This window comes from Pavona decussata, unplaced genomic scaffold (genome assembly GCF_977016875.1).
Source record: "Pavona decussata unplaced genomic scaffold, jaPavDecu1.1 SCAFFOLD_36, whole genome shotgun sequence".
NCBI classification, from domain to species: domain Eukaryota; kingdom Metazoa; phylum Cnidaria; class Anthozoa; order Scleractinia; family Agariciidae; genus Pavona; species Pavona decussata.
The window spans coordinates 288,265-302,033 of record NW_028145458.1 but is presented as its reverse complement, the minus strand read 5'-3'; the positions used below and the strand labels follow the sequence as shown (position 1 = coordinate 302,033).

Genomic DNA, 13,769 nt, shown 5'->3' with positions numbered 1-13,769 from the left:
TGTCAGCAACACTTTCTTCATTGAAAATGCGGCACACAGTTTGTTCTTAAGGCGTGAAACTTGACATCACAATACAAACCGCTACCGTTCTTAAGGCGAACAAAACCATAACATACGAATACAAACCGATAACGTTTACTGATGTCAGTCAGTAAACGCCCAAACAAAAGCAACTACCGTCGAAGAAAAAATTTTTCGCGTGAGTTTAATTTCACGGATTGCCTCTTATTTGTGTGTTTCGTGGGAACAAATTGTCGTAAATTGGGATTTCATCCTCTTGATGCCGTTCTGTTAATCACCCTTGCAAACATTTTATGCCAGAAAAGTTCAAAGAATCATACGTTAGTGAGGTAGAGCTGTACTCGCCTCAAAAAATGGCCTTTCTACTTCTACAGCTATCTGAACAAGAAAGTTAACCCTTCTATAATTCTTAATGGTAAGAGTAACTTGCTGCCGGTTTATCACTGATGCCTTGAGAATGATATCTCTTCTACCGACCTATTTTTGCAAACCAAAATTTCCTACGTGCCGCAGCCATCCACTGTTTGTTCTTCCTCAGAGGACGCGGTCTCCTTGTCTAGAGGAGTTTACAGATCTCAGTACCGCAAGGCGTGTTCGTTGATATCTTGCAATTGCAACACAGAAGGTCTTAATATTTTGCTTTCAGTCAACTTCACTGATAATCATTAATCTAAATAACTGGAAAACATTTCGCGGGATATTTGTTCCCTGGATCGTTCGAAAACCCACGAAAACTAGTCATGCCACACGGTAATTAGAAACATCAAAAATCTCAAAAGTGTCTCACAAGAGTGTGCATTATTTCCATGGTGTATGTGAATCTCAGCTACTTCTTAGCAGCAATGATGTTAATTTTCAATGTGATGAACAAGTAATCCATGAGTTTTTTTTCTGGCCTGGCTCTGGTTGAAGATGTAAAAGCATTTATTTTGTCTGATAAAGCAGGTCTTAAAAACTGGCAACTTATACAGCTTCATGTAGCTTCATGAGCTAGACTTTGGGCCACAAAATTTGCCCGTCAAACAAAAGCTCTTCAGTCATTTTAGTCTGCAGGTACCTCGGTCAGCGGACAGTTTCCTCGAGGCACTGGGATCGAGACGGACAGATTGGTTTGAAACAATTGATCCAAGTGAAAAGTACCTGTTGTATTCTTCATTAAATCATTTACTCAACCTGTTAGATGAATATCTAAGCGTGCTTAGAATCGCATATATCCATCTATCGATAAATCTTTCCTGGTAAGAACTATATTCTTTTGTCTTAAGATCTGAGTAGTTCGTGCATTGTTACTTAAAGAGAAAGAATTTGTTTTCTCAGTGTCGTTTCGTCCATGCCAGCTGGAGATGTTTATTTTGATTCGTTGGATTCGGTGATCATTTGAAGACAAACAACTACAATTTGGTAAACAAAAGTTACGATTCTACCGCATTTGAAGTCTTCATCAACTACACTGACTGGTAAGATTAACTCTGTATATTACTGGCGGAGTCTTGAAGCTAGTCGCAGCTGTAACGGAATGACGATCCTGTGATCAAGATACAATTTTTTTGTACACTGTCTGCACTTGACGACTATACGTGTTGATTGTCCAAGTCAAAAGGGAAATTGGTTCCTAGGCAAGAGAGCACTTGAGTTCAACTCCGAAATACTTCAGTTGCCAACTGTATCCACTTGCGTTCGGAGACGTGTACCTGGTGACAGGTTCACGCATAACACTTGCGCGCTGCTAATACGAAATAAAGACAGAGAAAATGAAAATCAACTGCAAACAAGCGGAAGAGCTGAAAAGCCCAGAAAATGTCGACTTGTTGGACAAAAAGAAAGAGCATTCTGCAACTGAAGAAAACTTAGCTTCAACATTTGCAACATTTTGGAATATATGCAACACCATTCAAGGATTACCAATTCTTGTGATCCCTTACGCGGTCAGAAATGGCGGCTACTTAGCTGTATTGACACTGTTACTTGTGGCCGCTGCATCAAATTACACTGGAAAAACTATTGTTCGGTGTCTTTACGAAACAGACCCCGAAAGCGGCAAACGAAAACGGATCCGCAGTTCGTACGCAGATATTGGCAACGCTTTCCTTCCGAAAATCGGAGGCCATCTTGTCCTTGGTACACAGTTCTTAGAATTACTTTTTGTTGCTTCTGTTTATCCACTTTTAGTTGGCAGATTATTAGCCAAGTCGTTCCCACATATCCCTGCTCCTTGTTGGCTTTGGACGCTAATTGGTGGTAGTTTATTCTTTCCAAACATCTTCCTTAAAAACCTTTCTCAAGTGGCATGGACAAGTATCTTAACAGTGCTGTCTGCCAAAGTTATTTTCATCACAGTGTTTGCTTATAGCTTGTCCCAGTTTCACAAATGGGAGCTTAGTTCCTTGAATCATTTCGACGCCAGTACATATCCTTCTGCTCTGGGAATCCTTGTAGCTTGCTACTTATCGCAACCTTTTGTTTCTCTCATCGAAGGAAGCATGCGCCATAAGGAGAAATTCAATTTACTGATGAACCTCTCATACGGAATAATGACATTACTCAATGTCATCATAGGAGTGGTCGCTTACATTTCATTTCAGCCCAACACAGCTGAGGTTATTACAAACAATTTGCCAGAAGGTTCATTCCGTCGCGCAGTGAACGTCATGGCTGCCGTGTTATCCTTTACATCATACACGCTACCAATGTTCACCATTTTTGAAATCGTTGAAAACTCTAACCTGCCTTGCCTTCCGCAGGAGTTTGGAAAATCCGTCTTAAGCGTATCTGTTATTGTTTTTCGTATATCGTTAATATCCATCAGTGTTATTTTTGCGGCTACTTTTCCCGCGTACACGTATTTGTTGGCTTTTGTTGGAAGCATAGCTGGAATCAGCTTAGAGTTTATCTTTCCACCGCTGTTTCACATGAAGCTTTACTCACAGGATATGTCATGGTATAGCATTATGCTGGATGCTGTTCTGTTTGCTGTGGGTGTGTCTGTGTCCTTGACTGGAGCTTTCTTTTCTGGCCGTTCAATGATTCATACTTACAGCCAACCAATCATAAATCGTTGCGCCTAGTGCATTAAATATGGAGCAGCCTATCATTAATACAGTTAACGTGGAGAACATACGAGTTCGATCGTTGTACCCTCCTAGATTTTATATAACCGCTACTGCCAGACCATTGTAAAGCCTAAATTTAAGTCGCGCGAATTGAATAGTGAAAAACGCTTTTTTGTTAAGTTAATAACATATCTCATTGTTAAGGAGTTATTTATATAATAAAACAATTATTCCATACGTGAGTCTGAGCTGCGTCCCTTGTTGACTATGAGTTCTTGTAACTTGAAGTTTCCCTTAATTAAATATCGCGATTTTTGATTCCTGTGTCCTATATTACTTTAACTGTGATCATACAGTTATTCAGTTGAAATTGTTATAAGTGACCGCTGCAACGTGATTCCCCAACCCCTTCCCTTCCTCTGTCTGCCGGCAGATCAATTGTAATCTTTTGAGATTGTCATCAGTATCAGGAACCATTTCCCAGAGAGTGCACCTGCCATATATTCATGATAAGGCACAGACCCCCTATATATATTTAGACGGCTTTTTCTGCAGATCATTACTAACCCATCAACCAAAAATAGACGGGAATACTATAGAGTATTTTAGACGGAGAAAGTTCGTTTTGGCTTACATTTTTTTCCTTTTAATTCCATCTATCATACTACTGATATGGACTCATGCGGACAAGGAATTACACTTTAAGTAATCTAAAACTAAAAATTAAAACTAAAAATTGAATAGTATTCAATATTGCTGATCCTAATCTCGGGAGCTGGAATGTTCGAACGATGCAGGCCGGATATACTCGACACTGATGGATTACGCCAGACAGTTGTTATCAGCAGAGAGTTGGATAGGCTCAACGTCGACATCGCCGCTTTACAGGAAACCCACCTAGCTGGTTCTGGAAGCCTTAAGGAAAAGGATTACACATTCTTCTGGCATGGCAAAGCCGAAGACGAACCTTGATAGCATGGAGTCGGTTTTTCTGTCAACAACAAGCTGATTCAGATGGTGGAGCAAGGTTTAACCAAATCAGAGCGTCTCATGCACGTGAGACCTAACACTGATTCAGGCACCAACAACTTGCTTTTTGCCTAGGCTCCAACCTTGACTTCTAGCTCTGACGCTAAGGATGCCTTCTACAGCCAACTTGATGAGGCTATCAAAAATATCCTGAAAACGAAGCGCTGATTATTCTTGGTGACTTCAATGCAAGAGTGGGCAATGACCTAGCCTCTTGGCCAAACTGCCTAGGTTATTTTGGTGCTGGCAAATGCAACGAGAATGGGCAACGTCTATTGGAGTTCTGTACTTACCATCATCTTTGCATTACAAACACATTCTTTACCATAAAGATGCGACATAGGTTCTCGTAGATGCATCCCGACTCCAAAAGCTTGCACAGTTGGACCTCATCATCTCACGACGGGAGCATCTCAACAACATTCCCATCACGAGAGCATTCCACGGTGCTGATTTCGACACTGATCACTCCCTTATCTACACGAAGGTCCAGATGCGTCCAAAGAAATTTTTATCGTGCGAGGATTTCAGCCTCAGCATTAGCCTGAGGAAGACAAAAGTCACGTGCCAAAGCTCCGAAGCTACGCCTGCTCTAACCATCAAAGATTACACCCTGGATGTCGTTTCGCAGTTTACCTATTTTGGCTCTGTAGCTACCACCTATGACAATGACTCTCTCGATGTGGAGCTAGGAAAAAGAATCGGAAAGGCTGCACCATCATGGCCAAGCTTTCCGCTTAAGTGTGGGAGAACAAGAAACTCACTACCCAGAGTAAAATTTCTGTCTATCGTGCCTGCATCGTGGGCACCTTACTTTACGGCAGCGAGTCCTGGACCACCTATGCTGGGCAGGAGGAGCGCTTGCACACCTTCCACATGAGATGCCTTCGCCGCATCCTGTCTATTTCGTGGACGGATAAGGTCTCCAACAGTGCCGTACTTGAAAGAGCAGGTATTCCCTCGATGTACACCCTCCTCCGAAAGCGTAGACTGAGGTGGTTGGGCCATGCCCGCTGAATGGGAGATGGTCGAATCCCTAAGGACCTCTTGTATGGGGAGCTAGAACTTGAGTAGAGGCCTGTTCGCCGCCCTAAGCTACACTTCAGGGATGTCTGCAAGAGAGACATGCTTTCGACTGGTCTGCCAACCGACAATTGGGAAAAACTTACTGCAGATCGAGGCAAATGGAAGACCATGTGCAGTCAGGCACTCCGAGCGGGGGAAACAAAGCTGAAAGCCGTAGCCGACGCAAAGAGAGCAAAGAGAAAGGCTGTTGTAAAGCTAGCAGCATTAGGCTATATCTGTGAGGACTGTGGCCGTGTCTGCTGTTCACGAATTGTATTGAATAGTCACCGAAGGAAATGTTCGCAAACGCGCTGAGTCATGGACAACAGTCCGACGACTACCTACTATCTACACAAAGATCCTACTTCACTTTGCTGCTGTTTGTCGAAGTAGTCCTTGCATTATTCAAGAGTAATCCAAAACTAAACTATATAAAATTAAAGTGGCCCCTGTACATCAGTCGAGGAAGAACATTTACTCTCCGTTCTTATGTCATTTTGTATAGCCGTCGTTTTAAAACTTTATTTTTTTTTTTGCCATTAAATGACCAACTGCAAAACAACTTTGCTGTGGATACTTATCAAAGCTACATTTATTATAAAACTAAGTTAAAAGTTGAAATTCGGAATACCCAAATTTGTTATTCTCAAGTTAAAATAACTCGTTTTTAAGATGTAGTGAACAAATACTACGGCTAACATTGTGTCTGTATTTCCCATTGAAAACATGAAAAAAGAACTTCTTAAATAAGTTTCAGACTTTTGAGACCGTTCTTAGCTTGTTCTAAAAATTCTCAGTCATCTTTACGTGGCGTAGAGTTCTTAGCAAAAACTTGCTATCTTGCTATATATACAAAACGTCTCTTTTAAGTCATTTTCTTAATCGTTGGACACCCCTGTTTGCTTTCTGACGCGCGTTATAGCTAATTGCGTGACGTTCCTAATAACCAAATTTTGTCATGATGACTACGTGGCTCTAATAAAAATCTCGTACCCTGAATGATCAGGTTCTTTGACCAGCGGTTGGTCGCCAGGAGAGACTCTGGCGAACTGGAATTTTATTACCGCAGGATTTTCTGCGGTAAGACAATGCAAGCCGTTACTGGCAGCCAATCAAAACATTTAAAGTTTTCGAATTCCCCAGAGTCTCCCTCCTGGCGACTAACCGCCAGCCAAAGAACCTGAGGCTTACGGTACGAAGATTGCTCTGAATAATGTCATTTTAGCAAAAGACCTGCTCTTTGCCACCTAACAGCTTAAATCAAGTGCTATAATAACAATGGAGCCATACTACAATAACAAACATGTACTAAACCAATACAATTTATGAAAAATGTTTTCTCTCGCGGCACACCTGCAATACGCTGTGATTAAACTACTAGATAAATAGCATATGATCCCATCAATTATCAACAGCGGCCTCTGTAGCGTAATGGATAACGCGTCGGCCTCCTAAACCGTAAATGGTGGTCGCAGCCGAAGATTGCGGGTTCGAGTCCCGTCGGAGGTGCGTTTTTGCCGATTTTTTTTTTTTTTTTTTTTTAATATATATCTCTATTTTAAAGACCTCTATTAAGCAAACTTCAATGTCTGAAACACCCTATTGTGTTTTTATTTCAAATTGACTAACTGAATAACTGACTACCAGGCCCCACCCAGTTGTTCAAACAGTGGACAACTTTATCCAGTGGATAAGTCGTTATCCAGCGGAAAAAATGTAATACTGAGTTGGAGTAAATTTTATCCGTTGGATAGCAATTTATGCGTTGAATAAAGTTATCCGCTCTTTGAACAACCGGGGCTAGATTGGTTGATTGATTGACGGATTACTTTTTTTCTCGAATGATTGATTAATTCATGGATACACACTGACTGGTAGAATTTTTATTCAAATTTGAGATCACTGACAGGGCGTTTAGTGAGAACAATTGACAACTGAATAGCCATGTTACTTTCACGCAATTCGCCAAAAAGACAGATAGAACGGTGCACGGTATAGCAATACAAAGGATGCACAAAGAGAATGAAAATAAAGGTAACGAAACTGACACTAATGATACAGTGCTGAAGAAAACAACACTTCGTTTTAACACAATGTGGCCTAATCAGTACTCAGGCAACTTTTAGGACATTCTCGCCAAAATCTTCCTACACTCAGGGAAGGCAAAAATAACGGGGTCCACCTCTCTTGATTTGCAGGTAAACCATATGGAAGACCACAGTACTTATAGAGCTTCAGTTGTGATTAATACAAAATGGGTTACCTTGCTTTACTGAAAACAAATAAAAAAATGAAAATGAACTTCTCTATCCGAGGTTTCTGTGTTGCCCTTGATCCAAACAGGCCTGTTCCTATTTGCATTCTCCAGGTAGAAATGAGTCAAGGAAAATTGCTAGTTGCTTTCAGCCCACAGTAGAGATATTCGATCCGCGTGGGTAGAAAAAAGAGTGCATTTAAAAGAATTAAATCTATGGGGGAAAAACCAACGCTATACTTGCCAACATTACTTTCTCAGCTCGTGTGCTCGATTACAACACAAATTGCGTGCGAAGTAAGATGCGCAAAAACAATTAGCGCGAACATCCTTAAAGGCCTGGCCAAACGATTGCAACATCATTCAACATCGTTGAACGAGGTGGCCAAAAGAATGCTTCAGGTTTGATGCAACGCTTGGACTCCAGGGTCTGGGACCAAAATCTTAGAAAATAAACCTGCACCATATTGATTTGCCCAAAAAATGGCGCGAGACCGATCGACCTCCAACTTCTCGCTTTTGCTGGTCTTACAGTTTCATTTACTCCTTTGCCCTTCCTCTTTCTATTGGAAGAGAGGTCGATTGTGTTTACGCTTCACAGTCGTTAAGAGATTCAAAACTTTGTTTGCTCGCCATACTGCAACTTGAACACTCACTTGGTAATGCGCGAAGCAAATATACAATAAATCATCGCCATGGATACAGATACCCGCAAAATAAGCTAAGTGGGCATGCGCGCGTTCAACAATGTTGAACAAGGCCCAGTTGCTCGAAGCGTGGTTAGCGCTAACTCGGGTTAAATACCATGACAACCTATAGCTTTTAATACCTCTTAACCAATGGTTAGCGCTAACCATGCTTCGAGCAACTCAGCCCAGGTAGCCAAACGAATGCAACATTGTTGTCCACACCTGAAAACAAAAGAATTGTTGGACGATGTTGAAGACGGTGTTTGATGAAAATCAAACTTCGCTCAACATCATCCAATATCACATGGTTTGCCAAACAAGTACAACATGCTGGATTCAACAATGTTGGACGATGTTGCATCCGTTTGGCAGGGTCTCTATATCGAGATTCATTCCCATTCGTTTTAAAAGGCCGGGCTGAAGAACATCGTTCATTATACCATTATACCATTATACTGTTACATAGAGGTTCGTTAAATCAAGGTTCCACTGCACTGTGGAACCTCGATTTAACGAACGCCTATATAACGAAGCCCTCGGTATAACGAACTATGTTCTTCAGTCCGGCATTTTAAAGCCTCGATATAACGAACCCTTGATAAAACGAACCAATTTCCCTTGTCCCTCGGAACTAATTCGTTAAATCGAGGTCCCATTGTAAAAACATTCATCCTTTGTGCCCGACTTTAGACCGAGGCAATTTTTTTTTGGGGGGGGGGGGGGGGAGTGAAAATGTTGCAAATTTTTTTTTTAATCCAAACTCGTATCCACAATACAAGAGGTACTCCCGCGTTTTAACTTGCCACTTTTAAAAGCTAACACTAGATAAATTGCTGTAAGTTAATTATGAGAACCTAAGTATTATTGTTCTTTATAGCTGAAAGATATTTGAAACACTCTTTTCAAGCAAAGCTTAAAAATATATCAGTAACAACTACTGCATCCGTTAATAATTTTTTTCAACTGTCTACCGAGGAAGCCTTATTCTTTCAGCCTTTTAGTTTCTCTTAAGTTTCTGTTTGCTTTGGTCTAATTTTGCGTGGTGAAAAAAAACTAAAGTAAACTAATCAGTTTAGTCGTACTTTTCTTATAGACTTGCCTCAAGTCGTCTTCTAATGCGCCGAAAGATTGACCGATGAGCCGGACTCCCAGGAAAACAGACTTTTAGAAAGTCTATCGTACTTACTGAATTCTCCACAGAAAAGTGTGTGTAAAATAAACCTGTTTCCACACTAACCATGTAATCATCGTAATTGATGGCTAGGGTTAATTATTCTTCTGTAACGCGAGTGACTCTATAAAACTTATACTTTAACAGGGAAGAGCCACCCAGTGGATCTGTTAATAAACCATTATTATTATTATTATTATTATATTATTATTAAACTTGAACGGGTACAAGAAGCGCACTTAGAACATTCTACTGTGACAAAATGTCACATTCTGTTTAACTACTTAACATTGCTAAACTCGTGTGCACCCTGAACAGAAAGTTACACGACATGCTGACACTCTTATGTGCAAAGTTAAGGAAAATATTGCCCCTTGCTATACTGCGGAAATTTTCCTTTTTACGACGACACATGAAAAGCACTCGATCAGTCATATCCAATCGATTTATTTCCCAGCACATCAGAAACCTCACTGATATCACTGATGTTTATACCACTAAATATTTATCACTTCTAAGATTACTTATTAATTTCTATTTATCCCTAACATTGATTATATCATTATTTTTATGTGATAGTTTCCTTATTTATTCATTACAGTATTCATTCATCCATCCATCCGTCCACAGTTCGTTCGTTCGTTCGTTCGCAGTTCATTCGTTCGATCGTTCATTTGTTCCTTCGTTCGTTCATTCATTCGTACATTTGTTCGTTCGTTCTTTCCTTCGTTCGTTCATTCATTCGTACATTTGTTCGTTCGTTCGTTCGTTCATTTGTTCCTTCGTTCGTTCATTCCTTCGTGCATTTGTTCATTCGCTCGTTCATTCGTTCGCTCCTTCGCTCGTTCAGTTCGATTCGTTCGTTCGTTCGTTCGTTCGTTCGATCGTTCGTTCATTCATTTAAATTCACCATGGTATAAGTACAGAAAACTAAACTAACTTTATATTACTCTGAAATCAATTTCACGAGCAATCATCGTTGATTGGCTGGCTGTAAACTTGAATCATTGAAAGCAGAGAAACTAAAGTTCCCGTTATCAACACGGCAAGCCCAGCACCTAAAACGATAGCCTCTACAAAAACACTAAACCGCGACATGTCTTGCCAATAAATCTTTAAACGAAACAGAGGAGGAAAAACAAACTCTAAACTGACTCCAGCGATGCTACCTATAAAAGCCAACAGATAAGTGTATGCAGGAATTGATGCCGCAAAGACAACGCTAACGGATACTAACAAAAAACGAAAAATAACAACAGATGGATTCAACACGGATTTACCGCAATCATTTGGTAAGAAAGGCAGGTTAGAATTTTCAACGATTTCAAAAATGGTGAACATTGGTAGCGTGTACGATGTAAAGGATAATAGGGCAGCCATAGCGTTTACTGTGCGACGGAATGAACCTTCCGGCAAATTGTTTGTTATAACCTCAGCTGTGTTGGGTTGAAATGAAATGTGAGCGACCACTCCTATGATGACATTGAGTAATGTCATTATTCCGTATGAGAGGTTCATCAGTGAATTGAACTTCTCCTTATGGCGCATGCTTCCTTCGATGAGAGAAACAAAAGGTTGCGATAAGTAGCAAGCTACAAGGATTCCCAGAGCAGAAGGATATGTACTGGCATCGAAATGATCCAAAGAACTTAGCTTCCATTTGTGAAACTGGGACAAGCTATAAGCAAACACTGTGATGAAAATAACTTTGGCAGACAGCACTGTTAAGATACTTGTCCATGCCACTTGAGACAGGTTTTTAAGGAAGATGTTTGGAATAAAAAGAACGCCGCCAATTACCGTCCAAAGCCAACAAGGAGCAGGGATATGTGGGAACGACTTGGCTAACAATCTGCCAACTAAAAGTGGATAAACAGAAGCAACAAAAAGTAATTCTAAGAACTGTGTACCAAGGACAAGATGGCCTCCGATTTTCGGAAGGAAAGCGTTGCCAATATCTGCGTACGAACTGCGGATCCGTTTTCGTTTGCCGCTTTCGGGGTTTGTTTCGTAAAGACACCGAACAATAGTTTTTCCGGTGTAATTTGATGCAGCGGCCACAAGTAACAGTGTCAATACAGCTAAGAAGCCACCATTTCTGACTGCGTAAGGGATCACAAGAATTGGTAATCCTTGAATGGTGTTACTTATATTCCAGAAAGTCTCAAATGAGGAAGCAAGGTCTTCCTTCTCCTTGAGTGAATCGGCTTCAGCTTCCTGGTTTTGAGCCGGCTGTGCGCTGCAGTCGTCCACCACGTCTTCTCGTTCGTCTGTGGTAAGAAGCTTGTAGCCTTCTTTGCTCATTTTCTTCTCAATGTTGTCTTAGCTATCGGTATAAGTATATATATATATATATAACCGTTTGCAGTTGATTCCAAGACAGAGGCTTGACCGGTAAATGATTTTTCAAGAGAGGTTTTGTTTAACTTGATGTGCGTTTGACTTTTAATAAGGGAGATTTCATCACGATATGTGTTGGGGTCGCTAAGGACTTGAGAAAGAATCCAAAATCGTCTTTCGTCAGCTATTGAAATGAAATTGTTTTCCATAAATAAAATTACCAGTGGAAACCGCGGTAAATCCTAGTAGGCGTATTTCGTCAAACTTCTAAAGTATTTTAAACATATTTCTTATCAATTTTACATTTTACGTTATATAGAAATATGGCATCGGTTAACATAGAACTAAGGATATAACGTATCTAGACCGTCAGTCACATATTGAACACCATAGATACACTCACTTGACCTTTTCCAACAGTCATAAAACAATATGCAAATTACTCAACAATCTCGTCACCTCTTGTTTTAATTAAATGGTCAAAATAAAAAAGGAATAAGGGAAACAAGTACCCAATACCACTATATGCTGAGTTGTTTCTTAATAGGCCATTTTCATGATGGCGTCATTTGACTACAACTACCAGAATTCATTTCGTTTTCCTTTTCAAATTCAGATTTTGTAATCCCAGTGGAGAGCAAAGAACAATAGCTCTAATTAGCATGAGAAAACAAACAACTGAAGGATTCTGGTAGTTGTAGTCAAATGACGCCATCACGAAAATGTCCTATTTTGTGCTCTTGAAACGCCGTCACCAACATGTATCTCGTATGAAGTTCAGTGAGCTTTAAAGTTCTAGTATTCAGTCAGTAATGCCATGTTTTGAAAGGGTCAGTAGAAGCGACGATTTAGCATTTGAGCCAATTTATATCCTTACTTGTAGAGCGTTATGAGATTTGGAGGTTCCTTTCGGTTGTTAGAATGGGCCCACTAGCAAAACAGCGATAAAAAAACTGAGTAATCTTAAGTGATCAATGTTTGCCGAGGTAGTAGGAAAGAAAACTAGACAGAAGATTGTGTGTGTGCACAAAAAATGCGCATTTCCTTTAATCGAGCGAATTGAAAAAATATTATTTTTTGCTCTATCTTTCGAATACAGACGATCTGTAGCATAGTAGATCGCCCCGATATTTGAACTTATTTTTTCTTGTCACTGAGAAAGGTTGATATGACGGGACTGCCGGTAACTGGATTGCCTCAAAACACTGGTTAAAATAGTTTTAATAAAATAACGAGCTGGAACTTGAAAAGACGAAAATACCGTACATAGGTTAATTAAGAACACGTCAATCAAATCACTAGCTCAGGCAATCAATCAAACAAACAATTTCATCGCTTCTTTTGAATCAAGGGTCACTACTTTACAGAATCACGTTGCTTGGTGGCACTCGAGCAAAAATTTAATATCAAAGGATAGATTGGTTTATTAGTAATAAACGCGGCAGAGACTTTATATGATCTCTTACAACGTTTTGTATGTTTACCTTGAGGTTTGGCAATATGAAGTAAGAGAACGGGAAAAACTAAACACAATATAGCAGTGTCTGGTTCAGACTTTGAAACGGACATTTTTTTTAAGTAATTTTTTTAAATTAGTTTTTAATAAATTTCAAAAAATTAAAAATTGCTGTCCTTGTTATGATTTGGGGAATTGGAAAAACTTTGGAAATCGACACGTTAAAACAAGCCTTTCATTAATCTAAAAGAAACTGTTTTATCTCCCTATGATTTTGCAATCACAAAAGATGGCACATTACTGAGGCCCTTGTACTGTCGTGAATTGTGACAAAGCTGTAGACAATACGCTTGTCGCGTTTCGCAAATAGAAATGGCTGTGCCAAATTGTAATAACACGCTGTCGTAATTTCTAATAAAAGTAAGCCGTCGTAAATTGTAATAACTCATTGTCGTTTTATGGGAGTTTAAGTTCTTCTATCTGATATAGCCGTTGGCTGGTTATACAACGGACATTTTTTTTTCTTTCTCTCTTCGTATACGAGCGGCAAAATTAATCACTTTTCTGCTGGCTCTGAAGTGCGCTTTAATTTTCTTTGTAATTTTCAAGTCATTATATTATCACAAATTACCATCCTCTTACGACTTTGCAACTGGTAACAACTTTTGAAATTGACGCGTGAAAATTAATCGTC

The 13,769-nt window shown here is 39.9% G+C and overlaps 2 protein-coding genes, 1 long non-coding RNA gene and 1 other non-coding gene across 4 annotated transcripts; 2 read left to right on the top strand and 2 right to left on the bottom strand.

Moving 5' to 3' along the window:
* Window positions 1–60: 60 nt before the first annotated feature.
* LOC146484191 (vesicular inhibitory amino acid transporter-like) lies at window positions 61–3,290 on the top strand. Its single transcript, XM_085104940.1, has one exon. It carries the CDS (start codon window positions 1,773–1,775, stop codon window positions 3,084–3,086), a length of 1,314 nt encoding a protein of 437 aa, XP_084961066.1. The 5' UTR covers window positions 61–1,772; the 3' UTR covers window positions 3,087–3,290.
* Window positions 3,291–4,814: 1,524 nt separating this feature from the next.
* LOC146484190 (uncharacterized) lies at window positions 4,815–5,894 on the bottom strand. The gene is made up of 3 exons (XR_014863656.1): window positions 5,770–5,894; window positions 4,940–5,587; window positions 4,815–4,909 (listed from the first exon to the last, which is right to left on the bottom strand). It is a non-coding gene; the product is annotated as an uncharacterized LOC146484190 (long non-coding RNA).
* Window positions 5,895–6,582: 688 nt separating this feature from the next.
* On the top strand, window positions 6,583–6,674 carry Trnar-ccu (transfer RNA arginine (anticodon CCU)). Its single transcript is given in 2 exon segments — window positions 6,583–6,619; window positions 6,639–6,674. It is a non-coding gene; the product is annotated as a tRNA-Arg (tRNA).
* Window positions 6,675–9,514: 2,840 nt separating this feature from the next.
* Window positions 9,515–11,975, bottom strand: LOC146484188 (vesicular inhibitory amino acid transporter-like). The gene has a single exon (XM_085104939.1). The coding sequence runs from the start codon at window positions 11,581–11,583 to the stop codon at window positions 10,243–10,245; it is 1,341 nt and encodes a 446-aa protein (XP_084961065.1). The 5' UTR covers window positions 11,584–11,975; the 3' UTR covers window positions 9,515–10,242.
* Window positions 11,976–13,769: the final 1,794 nt, after the last annotated feature.